This window comes from Budorcas taxicolor, chromosome 1 (genome assembly GCF_023091745.1).
Source record: "Budorcas taxicolor isolate Tak-1 chromosome 1, Takin1.1, whole genome shotgun sequence".
In the NCBI taxonomy this organism is placed as follows: Eukaryota; Metazoa; Chordata; class Mammalia; order Artiodactyla; family Bovidae; genus Budorcas; species Budorcas taxicolor.
In genome coordinates, this window is record NC_068910.1 from 160,562,851 (window position 1) to 160,576,636 (window position 13,786).

General features: G+C 45.3%; 1 protein-coding gene across 1 annotated transcript in view; it reads left to right on the forward strand.

Annotated features, from left to right (window-relative positions):
• Positions 1-13,786, forward strand: part of TNIK (TRAF2 and NCK interacting kinase) — a 398,208-nt gene that overhangs the window by 310,094 nt on the left and 74,328 nt on the right. Inside the window, exon 13 of the mRNA XM_052645336.1 lies at positions 12,888-12,998. Coding sequence (XP_052501296.1) covers positions 12,888-12,998 — 111 coding nt within the window. The remainder of the gene's footprint in view (positions 1-12,887; positions 12,999-13,786) is intronic.

The following is a 13,786-nucleotide window of genomic DNA, read 5'->3' on the forward strand; positions in this document are numbered from 1 at the left end:
CCCCAGGGACACAGCACTTTGGGAGGGACCCTATTGCTAGAAAGAAAGAAACAGGACGGTAAAGGATATTCTAAGAGATTACCCCAGGGGACTTCACTGGCGGTCCAGTAGTTGAGACTTCACCTTCCAGTGCGGGGGGTGCAGGTTTGATACCTGTTCAGGGAGGTAAGATCCCACATGCCTCAGGACCAAAAAGTCAAAACATAAAACAGAAGCAATATTGTAACAAATTCAATAAAGGCTTTAAAAGTGGCCCACATCAAAAAAAAAAAAAAAAACAAGAAAGAAAAGCGAGAGAAAGGGTTTCCTGGGTTTGAATCCTGGCTCTGCCACTTAATACTTTTGTGATATATTTGGCAAGACATGACTTCTTTATGTGTCAGTTTCCACCTTTATGTAGTTCATAAAATACATGACTATTCACTCAGTCATGTCTGACTCTTTGCAACCCCATGGACTGTAGCCCACCAGGCCCCTCTGTCCATGAGGTTCTCTAGGCAAGAATACTGAAGTGAGTTGCTATTTCCTCCTCCAGAGGATCTTCCCCACCCAAGGATCAAACCCAGATCTCTTGCATCTCCTGCATTGCAGGCATATTCTTTACCACTGATTCCCTGGGGAATCCTTGCACATTTGTAAAATGGGACAGTAACAGTTTTGAGGGTTAAATGAGGTGCTACGTACAAAGCTCTTAGAACAGTCCCTGGCACCAAGTAAGTACCTGAATGAATAATCAAGGGAAAGAGTTGCCCATAAAGGGGAATGGTTTTCTTTCCTATCATCTGTCTGCCTACTGTGGCTGCTGTGAGTCATCTCTCTTCCGGGTGAGGGCTCACAGCCCACTGTGGCCTGAGCAGGCAGGAGACAGGGATTGCTGCATTCCTACCCACGGGCCACAATCCCAGGCCCTCCACCAGAAGAGAGCACTGTAAGCAAAAATAAGTCTCCCATTTCAGGACCTGGAGTGTTAACTCGCTGGCACTGCTGAGAAGTGGGCTTTAATTCACTGAATCATGAGCTGTAGGCACCATAATGAGGACTGCGAGCCACAGCCACAGCTGGGGGGCAAAGCAGCCCTTTCTTCCTGGACGCTGTTAGCATCGGCATGAAGACTGAACACTTTCTAGCTGGGCTTTTTGCCCTGTTATTTCACAAACTGAACAGAAATTATGAAACAGCTGGGAGTCAGGCTGGCAAAGTGGATGCTTACTGCCTGGGGCAGGGCCTGCCCATGGCCTCTGATGGGCTTCTGCATTACACATGTGTGTCATTCAGGCACGTGCTTCAGGACACTCTAGGAATGAGTGCAGGAAACCCTACTTTCCAATGGACCCCAAAATGGTTCCCTATTCTGACTTACTTGCCATGCTTGCAATAAGCTGGGCTTGTCTGCTTTGTCACCTAGGTCCTGTGATGGCAGGCATTGCCTGACCAGGTGAGGAAGTTGGGCTGCCATTTCTGGTCTGCAGCTTAAAATGCTGCTAATATTATGACCATATTAAATCATTAAAAAGCAGAGACATTACTTTGCCAACAAAGGTCCGTCTAGTCAAGGCTATGGTTTTTCCAGTGGTCATGTATGAATGTGAGAGTTGGAATGTGAAGAAAGCTGAGCACTGAAAAATTGATGCTTTTGAACTGTGATGTTGGAGAAGACTCTTGAGAGTCCCTTGGACTGCAAGGAGATCCAACTAGTCCATCCTAAAGGATGAGTGTTCATTGGAAGGACTGATGTTGAAGTTGAAACTCCAGTACTTTGGCTACTTGATGCAAAGAGCTGACTCATTGGAAAAGACCCTGATGCTGGGAAAGATTGAGGGCAGGAGGAGAAGGGGACGACAGAGGGTGAGATGGTTGGATGGCATCCCCAACTCGATGGACATGGGTTTGGGTGGACTCTGGCAGTGAATGATGGACAGGGAGGCCTGGCGTGCTGTGGTTCATGGGGTCGCAAAGACTGAACTGAACTGAACTGAATATTTGAAATCCTTTTGCTCAGACTTCTTCCTACATTTTCAGGGAATGGGAAGGATATGTAATACTTTATAGTCATAGTATTTCATGTGTGATCAGTCGCTTTAGTTGTGTTCAGCTCTTTGCGACTCTATAGACTATATCCTGTCAAGCTCCTCTGTCCATGGGATTCTCCAAGCAAGAATACTGGAGTGGGTTGCCATACCCTTCTCCAGGGGATCTTCCCAAGCCTGGGATCAAACCTGTGTCTCCTGTGTCTTCTGCAGGGGAGGCAGATTCTTTACTGCTGAGCCACCAGGGAAGCCCATAGCATTTCATACCGGGAGGTAGGGGGTGGGAGAAATAGCGTTAAGCAGTTTCTGGCCCTTGGTACAGCTAGGGCAGCTTAGAGGGGTGGTAGGCATAGCTTTTAAGCCACAGTGAGGAATGGACACTACAGCAGCCTTGCGTTGTCCAGGGTCTTCATGGAATCTCTCTTAAATCTAGTTTCCATCTCTTGTGTTTCACAGTCATTATTCTTAGTTGTTCCCAATCATACAACTATGACAGAATAGTTTCACAGAAAGCATTATATCATATGACATTTAAATCCAATTGTTTTCATTTCACCCTTGTTTTCTTCAGTCAATGAGCAGTTTCAAAGACTCAGAGAGGTGGGGGAACATGAAGAACCTCCCTCAAAAGTGGTCTAAGCCATTTCTTCTCTCAAAGCATGAGCCCCTTTGACAGTATTCATCAAAGTCATTTAACCTATTTAGTGTATCATCTCTGCTTTTATTTTCAGAGGCTTGAGGTAGCCTCTTCTATTTTTGAACAACTCCTACTGTTAGAAAATGTATCCTGTTATTGATTCAAATCCTTGTGCTATCCCTGCATTAAAACCAATTATACAAAACAAAACTCAATGCCTTCCACATCAGCCCCAGAAATGTTGAAGGCAATGGTAGTTGCCATCTTGCCCAAATGTCACCCGTTCCTGCACCCTTTCTCCATATGATATAATTTAGCGCATTCACCAGCATCCCAGATGAGCAGCACACATTGTATTAATAAACTGATGTATAATGGGCTTCTTTTCATAGGTTTCAATATGAGAGTCTCATGTTAAGTCTTCAGAATGATGGTTGCAGCAGAAATTTGAGAGTTACATCTGCACTTGACTTTCACCCTAACCTACAGAGTCATAGGTACCCAGGATGTCCACTGGGCCATCTTGTTCCTCTATATGGAACCCAGGAAAACCCAAGTAGAGAGTCTCCCCAAAGAAACTGTAGCTCAAAGGTAACAGGAGCGCCTGAAATAATCACACTGACCAGCATCCAAGAGGCAGTACCAGAATTCTTCATGAAGCCTTCTCGAAGCTCAGTGTACTTAGAACTTTGGTTCTCCATTCTACGTGCTTAAAGACCAGTTTGGCACATATATGCTCATACAGTGTTTAGCCATGAGGCTGCCTACTGATCAAAAGCTGGCTGGGGAGTAAGAGGAAGAGTTTCATGTAGGCTGTTAATCTTCCAGGAAAGTTGTAAATTAGTAGGTTGGATGGTTTATCTTTAATAGTGTATAGTAGATATAAGATTTCCCTGGTGGCTCAGACAGTAAAGCATCTGCCTACAATGCGGGAGACCCGGGTTCCATCCCTGGGTCAGGATGATCCTCTGGAGAAGGAAATGACGATCCATTCCAGTACTCTTGCCTGGAAAATCCCATAGACAGAGGAGCCTGGTAGGCTACAGTCCATGGGTCACAAAGACTTGGACACGACTGAGCAACTTCACTCACTCACTCACTCAGTAGATATAAAAAGAAAAGAATCAGGTATATTTAGTTGGACTAGTTTTCTCAATGGTTCTCTGATTGCTGTTTCTGTGAGGAAAAGATGGAAAATGGCCACTTGAGAAACCATTCATACAACCAACATCCTTCGCTTTGTATGTGTCGGTATCTTCACCATAGATGTCTTTCAGATCCGTAGAGGCAGCATCTCAAAAAAGCCAGATGCAGAATGTAGACCTGGCTTTGCACTACCAGCTGAGTGAGCTTGGGCAAGACATTGGCCTGTGTGTGCCTCGGTTTCCTTATCTGTCAAGTGCAGATAATGATGGTAGTATGTGCCTAAAAGGTTGTGATGAGAACTAAATGAGTGACTATGAGTGAAGGGCTTAGTGCCTGGCATCATAGGAGGCTCTACAAAACCATTTGTTCTTATAGTGAATAATTACTATTCTTTGTTGTGATTCTGATTACTTTGTTGTATATTGAATTCAGAGTTGGCAGACTACTTCACCATCACTCTCACAACCATCCTATAAAATAAGGCTTGGAATCCCAGAGTCAGTTGCAAGGAAACAGGCCTTTTCCCCTGCAGTGGATGGTATGCAGTGGTCTTTCCCAAATGGCAACATTCACAAATGTTAAAGTGGGCAAGTGGAAGGCCTAGAAGCTTGATCCCTCTCATCACAAATTCTGCTGCTGCCAGGTTTACACAGAACAGTCCTATTTAAGCGAGGGGGCATGTATGCCGTGCGGTCAACTCCAAAGACTACGCTGGAGCCTTTCATTCTGAGTGTCTTTGAACCGAGAGCCCCTGTGTGGAGGGGACGGTTTGAGGTGCTTCCCAAGGAGCCTGACTTGATCCTGCACCAGCTGCTGCGCTGTCCTCTGGAGGCCGCCTCTGGTCTTCCACACTCAGTAGGGTCCCCTCTCACCACTTCCAGGGGGTCACCCAGGATGAAAAGAGTGGAGGTCTCCAAGAGCAGGCAGAATTCTGCTTTGCCTCACTTCTCATTCTGAATTAGTCAGTTTTTATTTTACAATGTAGCACATTCTTGCTTAGACTCTTTGAATGAACAGACGTGTCTGATCACCTAATCTGCCCCCTCACTGAAGGTGTGGGTTAAGGTGATTCACTCAAGGTCATAAAGCATTCACTCATTCATTAAACAAAAATTTACTGTGACTGGGTGGTCTGCAGTGTTTGCATTAATATCAGTGGCAGAACAGGACTGGAATCTAGTCTTCCTATTTCTGATCCAGCATTCTTTCCCCCAAGTCCTGTGGCCTCTCGTAACTACTCTCTTCTCCACAATGATCTGTCTCTTTGCAACTATGGGATATTAATTCTCAAATGTGGATGTTACCTCTGAGTCTGTATAATGGGAAACTTGATATGTGTGAAAGATAGAAGGTCCCAAAACCTGTACACAAAGGCATCGTGTTTTCCCCAAATCTACCAGTATGTCATAAGAATCAAACTCAAATTCGACCTGAACATTCAGTAAGTAGACAAAAGCAGTGAGATAGCCTATCTGGATTGGATACATCTCCAATGGATAGAGTATTCTTTCAGGTACTAGGGATCAGGAAATAGTAGGGTGTAGAGTGGAAAGGATGTGGAGTAAGACTGCCTTGGGCTTGCTTGGAGGTGCTACCATTTTCCAGCTGTGTGACATGGAACAGTATATTTCTCTGAGCTTCAGTTTGATTTCCTGAGTCTTTTTCTCTTATTTTATTTTTCTTCCTTTCTCTAGGATGGAAAATAAATCCCATGCCAGTGCCCATCATGGGTGGCTCTTTTTAGAAAAGCATTCCAAGCCTTGCCTATACTCAGCATAAATGAATATTCTGGTCCAGTTCAGTTCAGTTCAGTTCAGTCACTCAGTCATGTCCAACTCTTTGCGACCCCATGAATCACAACACGCTAGGCCTCCCTGTCCATCACCAAATCCCGGAGTTCACTCAGACTCAGGTCCATCGAATCAGTGATGCCATCAAGCCATCTCATCCTCTGTCGTCCCCTTCTCCTCCTGCCCCCAATCCCTCCCAGCATCAGAGTCTTTTCCAATGAGTCAGCTCTTCTCATGAGGTGCCAAAGTACTGGAGTTTCAGCTTTAGCATCAGTCCTTCCAAGGAAATCCCAGGGCTGATCTCCTTCAGAATGGACTGGTTGGATCTCCTTGCAGTCCAAGGGACTCTCAAGAGTCTTCTCCAACACCACAGTTCAAAAGCATCAATTGTTCGGCACTCAGCTTTCTTCACAGTCCAACTCTCACATCCATACATGACCACTGGAAAAACCATAGCCTTGACTAGACGGACCTTAGTCGGAAAAGTAATGTCTCTGCTTTTGAATATGCTATCTAGGTTGGTCATAACTTTTCTTCCAGGAGTAAGCGTCTTTTAATTTCATGGCTGCAATCACCATCTGCAGTGATTTTGGAGCCCCCCAAAATAAAGCTTAACACTATTTCCACTGTTTCCCCATCTATTTCCCATGAAGTGATGGAGCCAGATGCCATGATCTTTGTTTTCTGAATGTTGAGCTTTAAGCCAACTTTTTCACTCTTCTCTTTCACTTTCATCAAGACGCTTTATAGTTCTTCTTCACTTTCTGCCATAAGGGTGGTGTCATCTGCATATCTGAGGTTATTGATATTTCTCCCGGCAATCTTGATTCCAGCTTGTGTTTCTTCCAGTCCAACGTTTCTCATGAGGTATTCTGCATATAAGGTAACTCAGCAGGGTGACAATATACAGCCTTGACGCACTCCTTTTCCTATTTGGAACCGTCTGTTGTTCCATGTCCAGTTCTAACTGTTGCTTCCTGACCTGCATACAGATTTCTCAAGAGGCCGGTCAGGTGGTCTGGTATTCCCATCTCTTTCAGAATTTTCCACAGTTTATTGTGATCTACACAGTCAAAGGCTTTGGCATAGTCAATAAAGCAGAAATAGATGTTTTTCTGGAACTCTGTTGCTTTTTCCATGATCTAGCGGATGTTGGCAATTTGATCTCTGCTTCCTCTGCCTTTTCTAAAATCAGCTTGAACATCAGGAAGTTCACAGTTCATGTATTGCTGAAGCCTGGCTTGGAGAATTTTGAGCATGACTTTACTAACATGTGAGATGAGTGCAATTGTGCAGTAGTTTGAGCATTCTTTGGCATTGCCTTTCTTTGGGATTGGAATGAAAACTGATCTTTTCCAGTCCTGTGGCCACTGCTGAGTTCTCCAAATTTGCTGGCATAATAAGTGAAGCACTTTCACAGCATCATCTTTCAGGATTTGAAATAGCTCCACTGGATTTCCATCACCTCCACTAGCTTTGTTCATAGTGATGCTTCCTAAGGGCCACTTGACTTCACATTCCAGGATGTCTGGCTCTAGGTGAGTGATCACACCATCGTGATTATGTGGGTTGTGAAGATCTTTTTTGTACAGTTCTTCTGTGTATTCTTGCCACCTCTTCTTAAAATCTTCTGCTTCTGTTAGGTCCATACCATTTCTGTCCTTTATCTGGCCCATCTTTGCATGAAATGTTCCCTTGGTATCTCTGATTTTCTTGAAGAGATCTCTAGTCTTTCCCATTCTTTTGTTTTCCTCTATTTCTTTGCATTGGTCGCTGAGGAAGGCTTTCTTATCTCTCCTTGCTATTCTTTGGAACTCTGCATTCAGATGCTTATATCTTTCCTTTTCTCATTTGCTTTTCGCCTCTCTTCTTTTCACAGCTATTTGTAAGGCCTCCCCAGATGGCCATTTTGCTTTTTTGCATTTCTTTTCCATGGAGATGGTCTTGATCCCTGTCTCCTATACAATGTCATGAACCTCAGTCCATAGTTCACCAGGCACTGTATCTATCAGATCTAGTCCCTTAAATCTATTTCTCACTTCCACTGTATAATCATAAAGAACTTGATTTAGGTCATACCTGAATGGTCTAGCAGTTTTCCCTACTTTCTTCAATTTAAGTCTGAATTTGGCAATAAGGGGTTCATGATCTGAGCCACAGTCAGCTCCTGGTCTTGTTTTTGTTGACTGTGTAGAGCTTCTCCATCTTTGGCTGCAAAGAATATAATCAATCTGATTTCGGTGTTGACCATCTGGTGATGTCCATGTGTAGAGTTTTCTCTTGTGTTGTTGGAAGAGGGTGTTTGCTATGACCAGTGCATTTTCTTGGCAAAACTCCATTAGTCTTTGCCCTGCTTCATTCTGTACTCCAAGGCCAAATTTGCCTGTTACTCCAGGTGTTTCTTGACTTCCTACTTTGCATTCCAGTCCCCTATAATGAAAAGGACATCTTTTGGGGGTGTTAGTTCTAAAAGGTCTTGTAGGCCTTCATAGAACCATTCAACTTCAGCTCCTTCAGTGTTACTGGTTGGGTCATAGACTTGGATTACTGTGATATTGAATGGTTTGCCTTGGAAATGAACAGAGATCGTTCTGTCGTTTTTGAGATTGCATCCAAGTACTGCATTTCGGACTCTTGTTGACCATGATGGCTACTCCATTTCTTCTGAGGGATTCCTGCCCTCAGTAGTAGATATAAGGGTCATCTGAGTTAAATTCACCCATTCCAGTCCATTTTAGTTCACTGATTGATTCCTAGAATGTCGATGTTCACTCTTGCCATCTCTTGTTTGACCACTTGCAATTTGCCTAGATTCATGGACCTGACATTCCAGGTTCCTATGCAATATTGCTCTTTACAGCATCGGATCTTGCTTCTATCACCAGTCACATCCACAGCTGGGTGCTGTTTTTGCTTTGGCTCCATCCCTTCATTCTTTCTGAAGTTATTTCTCCCCTGATCTCCAGTAGCGTGTTGGGCACCTGCTGACCTGGGGAGTTCCTCTTTCAGGAGGGCATCAAAGGGCGAAGGAGTGGCCTGAGGTTCTGGGAGCCTTTCTGCTTTTCTCTTGCTGCTCCGTCTATAGCTTGTAAGACAATAGACATCAATGATATCGGACCCTTTATGGGATATAGTAGGAGGTAAAAAACGGAGTACATCAGAGACCCTGTCCACAATCTATATTGTGGAGTAGTTGAGACATCTCAAATAACCATAAGGTAAGGCGCAGTGTGCTCTAAACTATAAGTATTGATAAGAATAGAAATCCCTCCCCAAATTAAGATGGTACTATTATTGTTGTTGTTTAGTTGCTCAGCCTTGTCCGACTCTTTGCAACCCCATGGACTGTAGCCCACCAGGGTCCTCTGTCCACGGGATTTCCCAGACAGGAATAGTGGAGTGGATTGCCATTTCCTTCTCCAGAGGATTTTCCCGACCCAGGGACTGAACCTGCGTCTCCTGCATTGGTTTGCATGCATGCTAAGTCACACAGGCAGATTCTTTGCCACGGGGCCACCAAATGGCACGGTACTGTCTTCTTTTGCCCTGAGTTTCATGCTTGGTTCAGTTCAACAAAATCTCTGTACTGGCCAGGTGCCAGGCCCCTGGTGAGGGGCTGGGCAGTCCAGTGGGGATCAAACACAGGCCTTGCCCTCAATTGCTACATCCAGCAAGAGTCCTCAGATCTTGTAAAGCTGTCTGCTGGAGGCCAGGGACTTGGTCTTTCTTGGACCTGTGTTGGTGTGTCCTCTCAAACCATCCCATAGCCAGGAGGAGAGAGCACAAACATTTTTCCTGGAACGGTGTAACGTTGAGGCATGGCAGCTGGAATTGGCACAGTACCTTCGGAAGGTTGGAGAAGTGATTTGTTTTTCCATTCTCACCGCGGGAGCCGAAGCCCTGGCAGAGGCCTCCATGCCTTAGTGGTGACTGAGCCAGATGAGATCATTACTAATTATTAGTCACTTTTGAGTGTCTTTCTTAGAAACTGCAGAGTATTCGGGAAGCTCAGACCCTCCTGAGTTGCAATCAATACTGTGTATACCTTTCATAGGAACCTGAGTGGCATGTCAATATCAAACATTATCAATTCCTAAGAAGGGGTTGGAAATGTACACATCCTTCACAGGAAAATCAGCTAAATCGTCAAAAGCTTTGATTATATTTTTTTCCTCAAGAAAGAGACTGATGGTAGGAGTAAAAAAAAGCTTGAAATGTTAGCTAAATTAGGGCTGTTTCCTGCCAGGAGCCAGATCTGTACACATAATTATTTTATTCTCTGTGCTGGCATTGATTCACTTTGGTTGAGTGTTGGAAATATCTCTGTTTTGGGTCTTTAATCCGAATTATTCAGTCAGTTCGTATGACAATGTTTTCTACTCCCATCCTCCTGTATTATTTTTCTGTAAAACAAATAATCACTTGTCTGGAACTTGACTCATTTCTATTCCCCAGCACACGCCTCATCCCTTCCCTAAACTTCTGTATCACACCATCTGCCATGCTCCTGGGCCAGAAATTCACTCACCGCTCAGCCTCACATGCCCCACAGTCACCAAATTCTGCCCATTTTATTTTTGCCTAATTCTAATTTCTTCTTCTAAGTTGACATCCACTACAGTCCTTCTACTGACTGGAAATCCAGACAGTTTTTTGGTTTTTCCTCCTTTTGCCTGTGTCTCAGCAGCGATAACAAACATGGACTCTCTGGCTGCCTTTGCTTAGCTCATGGGTGCCCTGGACCCATCAAATGGCCACACATTGCATTCTCAGCTTCTGGTCCTGCCCATTTTTCAAGGCAGGTAGGAGCCCTTTTGAAAATGCAGATCTGGTCAAGACACTTGATGGCACGTACCTGTAGTCTTCCAGAAGCTCCCCATCACCTACTATCTAAGATGTACAACCAATTCTTGTTCTGGAAATGATAGACATTGAGTCTCAAATGATCCTTGGAGGTTATTGGAAGAGAGCAGGTCTAGAGGATTGCAGGTGCCAAGAAGGGGCTTCTTTGGGAAGCTTTGAATATCTGTCATTGGTTTAGCTGGGGCTGGAACAAACTTTTTGTACTAGAGAGCTATTTTCCAGGTTTTTTAGAGCCAGCTCATCAATGTGATACAGTCACAGTCCATCTTATCTTGGATACTCACATTTCTTCAGCCAAGAGCTGTTGAGACTCTTACAAGGGAAGAGACCCTCTAGTCAGCCCCTCCAAACCCCATATTTGAGGAAGAAGAAACCCTAATGCCAGTAACAGGCTCCTACCCAAAGAGGCTTCAGTGTTTCTCAAAAGGCGCATGGTCAGGGAAAATACTTTGTAATGTTTGTGTGTCCCACACATTGTGGGGTGTTTAGCATCCCTGGCTAAATGCCAGTCATGACCCCTCAGTCACTGGACCAACCAGAAAACCTTCTCCATGCCCCCGCACATGCCACATGCTCCAGGGATTGGGGAATGGGACCATCCCTGGCTGAGAAACCTTGGCCCCTCTCCCTGCTCCTGAGATGTTCTCCTTTACTGGGAGCATAATGAAGAGCTGGATTAATTATGATCTGTCGCTCCTGTTGCCCTTCATCTTCTGTACTGATGGAGTTCAGACTGGAGTCATGTTGTCAGGCTTTCAAATCAAGCGTTACCATTTACTCAACATGACCTTGAGCATATGAGTATGACCTTGAACAACTACTTAATCTCTCCATGCCTGTGTTTTCTCATTTAATGGGGGATAATAGTACTATAGTATATATCTCAGAAAATTTTTGTGAAAATTAAATAAGATAAAGCATGAAAGGTGCTGGTCACGGTGTCACTTTCAGAGGCGTGATGACTGTATGAGATGATGATGGTTCCTGAGCTCACAGTCTTACTTGAGTGACAAGTTGAAATTGACACTGACTTGTGAACACTCCAGAAAAGAAAGACAACATGGTGTATTAGAAAGGGGGATGGACTAGGTGGGAGTCAGTGGATTCTGTTGCACCCTCAGCCATCATTACTGTATAGCCTTGAACATGCCATTTCACTCCTCTGGTTTTTACTTTCTTCATCTGTATATGCCCTGGTGGTTTAGTCACTAACTCAGTCATGCCCAGCTTTTACAACCCCATGGACTGTAACCTGCCAAGCTCCTCTATCCATGGAATTTTCCAGGCAAGAATGCTGGAGTGGGTTGCCATTCCTTTCTCCAGGGAATGTTCCCAACCCGAGAACTGAACACAGGTCTCCTACATTACAGGCAGTTTCTTTACCATCGGAGCCAAAAGGCCCCATTTATGCCTTACAAGGTGTCAAAAACATTGAATAGCATTTGCATTGCGAATGTGCTTTAAAGTCTATAGAATCTCACAGCTTGATGATGTATCAGTTCAGTTCAGTTCAGTCGCTCAGTTGTCCGACTCTTTGCAACCCCATGAATCGCGGCACACCAGGCCTCCCTGTCCATCACCAACTCCCGGAGTTCACTCAGACTCACGTCCATTGAGTCAGTGATGCCATCCAGCCATCTCATCCTCTGTCGGCCCCTTCTCCTCCTGCCCCCAATCCCTCCTAGCATCAGTCTTTTCCAATGAGTCAGCTCTTCACACGAGGTGGCCAAAGTACTGGAGTTTCAGCTTTAGCATCATTCCTTCCAAAGAAATCCCAGGGCTGATCTCCTTCAGAATGGACTGGTTGGATCTCCTTGCAGTCCAAGGGACTCTCAAGAGTCTTCTTCAACACCGCAGTTCAAAAGCATCAGTTCTTCAGTTCTCAGCCTTCTTCACCGTCCAACTCTCGCATCCATACATGACCAATGACTAATTTATTATACATCAGTGGTGGTGTTGTTTAGCCGCTAAGTCATATCTGACTCTTTGTGACCCCATGGACAGAAGCCTGCTTCCTCTGTCCATTGGATTTCCCAGGCAAGAATACTGGAGTGGCTTGCCATCTCCTTCAGGAGATCTTCCCCACCCAGGGGGAACCCACGTCTCCTGCATTGACGGGCAGATTCTTTACCACTGAACCACCAGGGAAGCTATCCATCCGTGTTACCCTCCCCTGATTTGAAAACCGCCATCAGGCAACTGGGAGGATACTCTGAACGGGAACTTCTTGGGAGGCGGATAAACCTGGGGAGCTCACCTGTGTGATAAATACTGAATTGCTGTCACCCCATCCTGACCAGTGTGTCCCCAAGTAGCACAGGTGAGAGACCCTCAGGCGTGCAGGCAGCTTGTGAACAGTCATATCCACAGCTCCGCAGCTCTCCCTGCTGATTTCCTTCATGGTTGTCTGCTTGTCCCCCACAGCAACAAAGGCGAGAGAAGGAGCTGCGGAAACAGCAAGAGAGGGAGCAGCGCAGACACTATGAGGAGCAGATGCGCCGGGAGGAGGAGAGGAGGCGCGCAGAGCACGAGCAGGTACAGCGGGGACCTGGGAGCCCTACAGACGGCCCCGCGTGAACAGCAGCACCGGCCGCCTCTGGGCTGTGGCCACCTTCTCTTAGGTCTGCTCGGGTTAAGCCGGTTTTTACTCTTGCTCCAGCAACTAGTCTCACCTATTCAAGAAGTCAAATGCACAACCGTGGCAAAACCTGCTCATTCAACCTGGCTTCCTCCCCAGGCCGAAGTCCCCTGACACCTTGATTTCGTGCTTCTCCCAGCCCAGGGCACCTGCTTTGAAAGTAGCACTGAGGCATGATAAATGAGCCAAGTCCTCCGCTTTGATCGCTTCAGAAGAGCTTTTCTACTCACGCTGCTCTGGTCTCCATGACTCTGAGCCATTGATGCAGGCCCTTTCTCTCTTTGTTAGAATCATGTTCTGACAGTGCAGTGAAACTGCAGGATGGTTCCTTTACAAAGACAGTTCATGACAGCATTCAGCCATTATTTTATCCCCACTGCTTACAACGGGGAGCCTCTGAACTGTATAGCCTTGGTAATTCAGGTAGCGCGTAAAGAGAGAGCCTATAATGAAAAGTTTTAAAATAAGCTGGGTTCTCAGAACTTGCCAATGGTTAAGACTCCATGCTTCTGCTGCAGTGGGCACAGGTTCAAGCCCTGGTCTGGGAACTAAGATGCCACATGGCCAAAAAACAAAAAATATATATGGATAATACTTTAACAACAACAGAAGCTGGGTTCTCAAAACCAGATAGTCACAGCAAAGCATTGAGCTGTCTCCATCCGCTGCTGTTGTGCCTTTGACT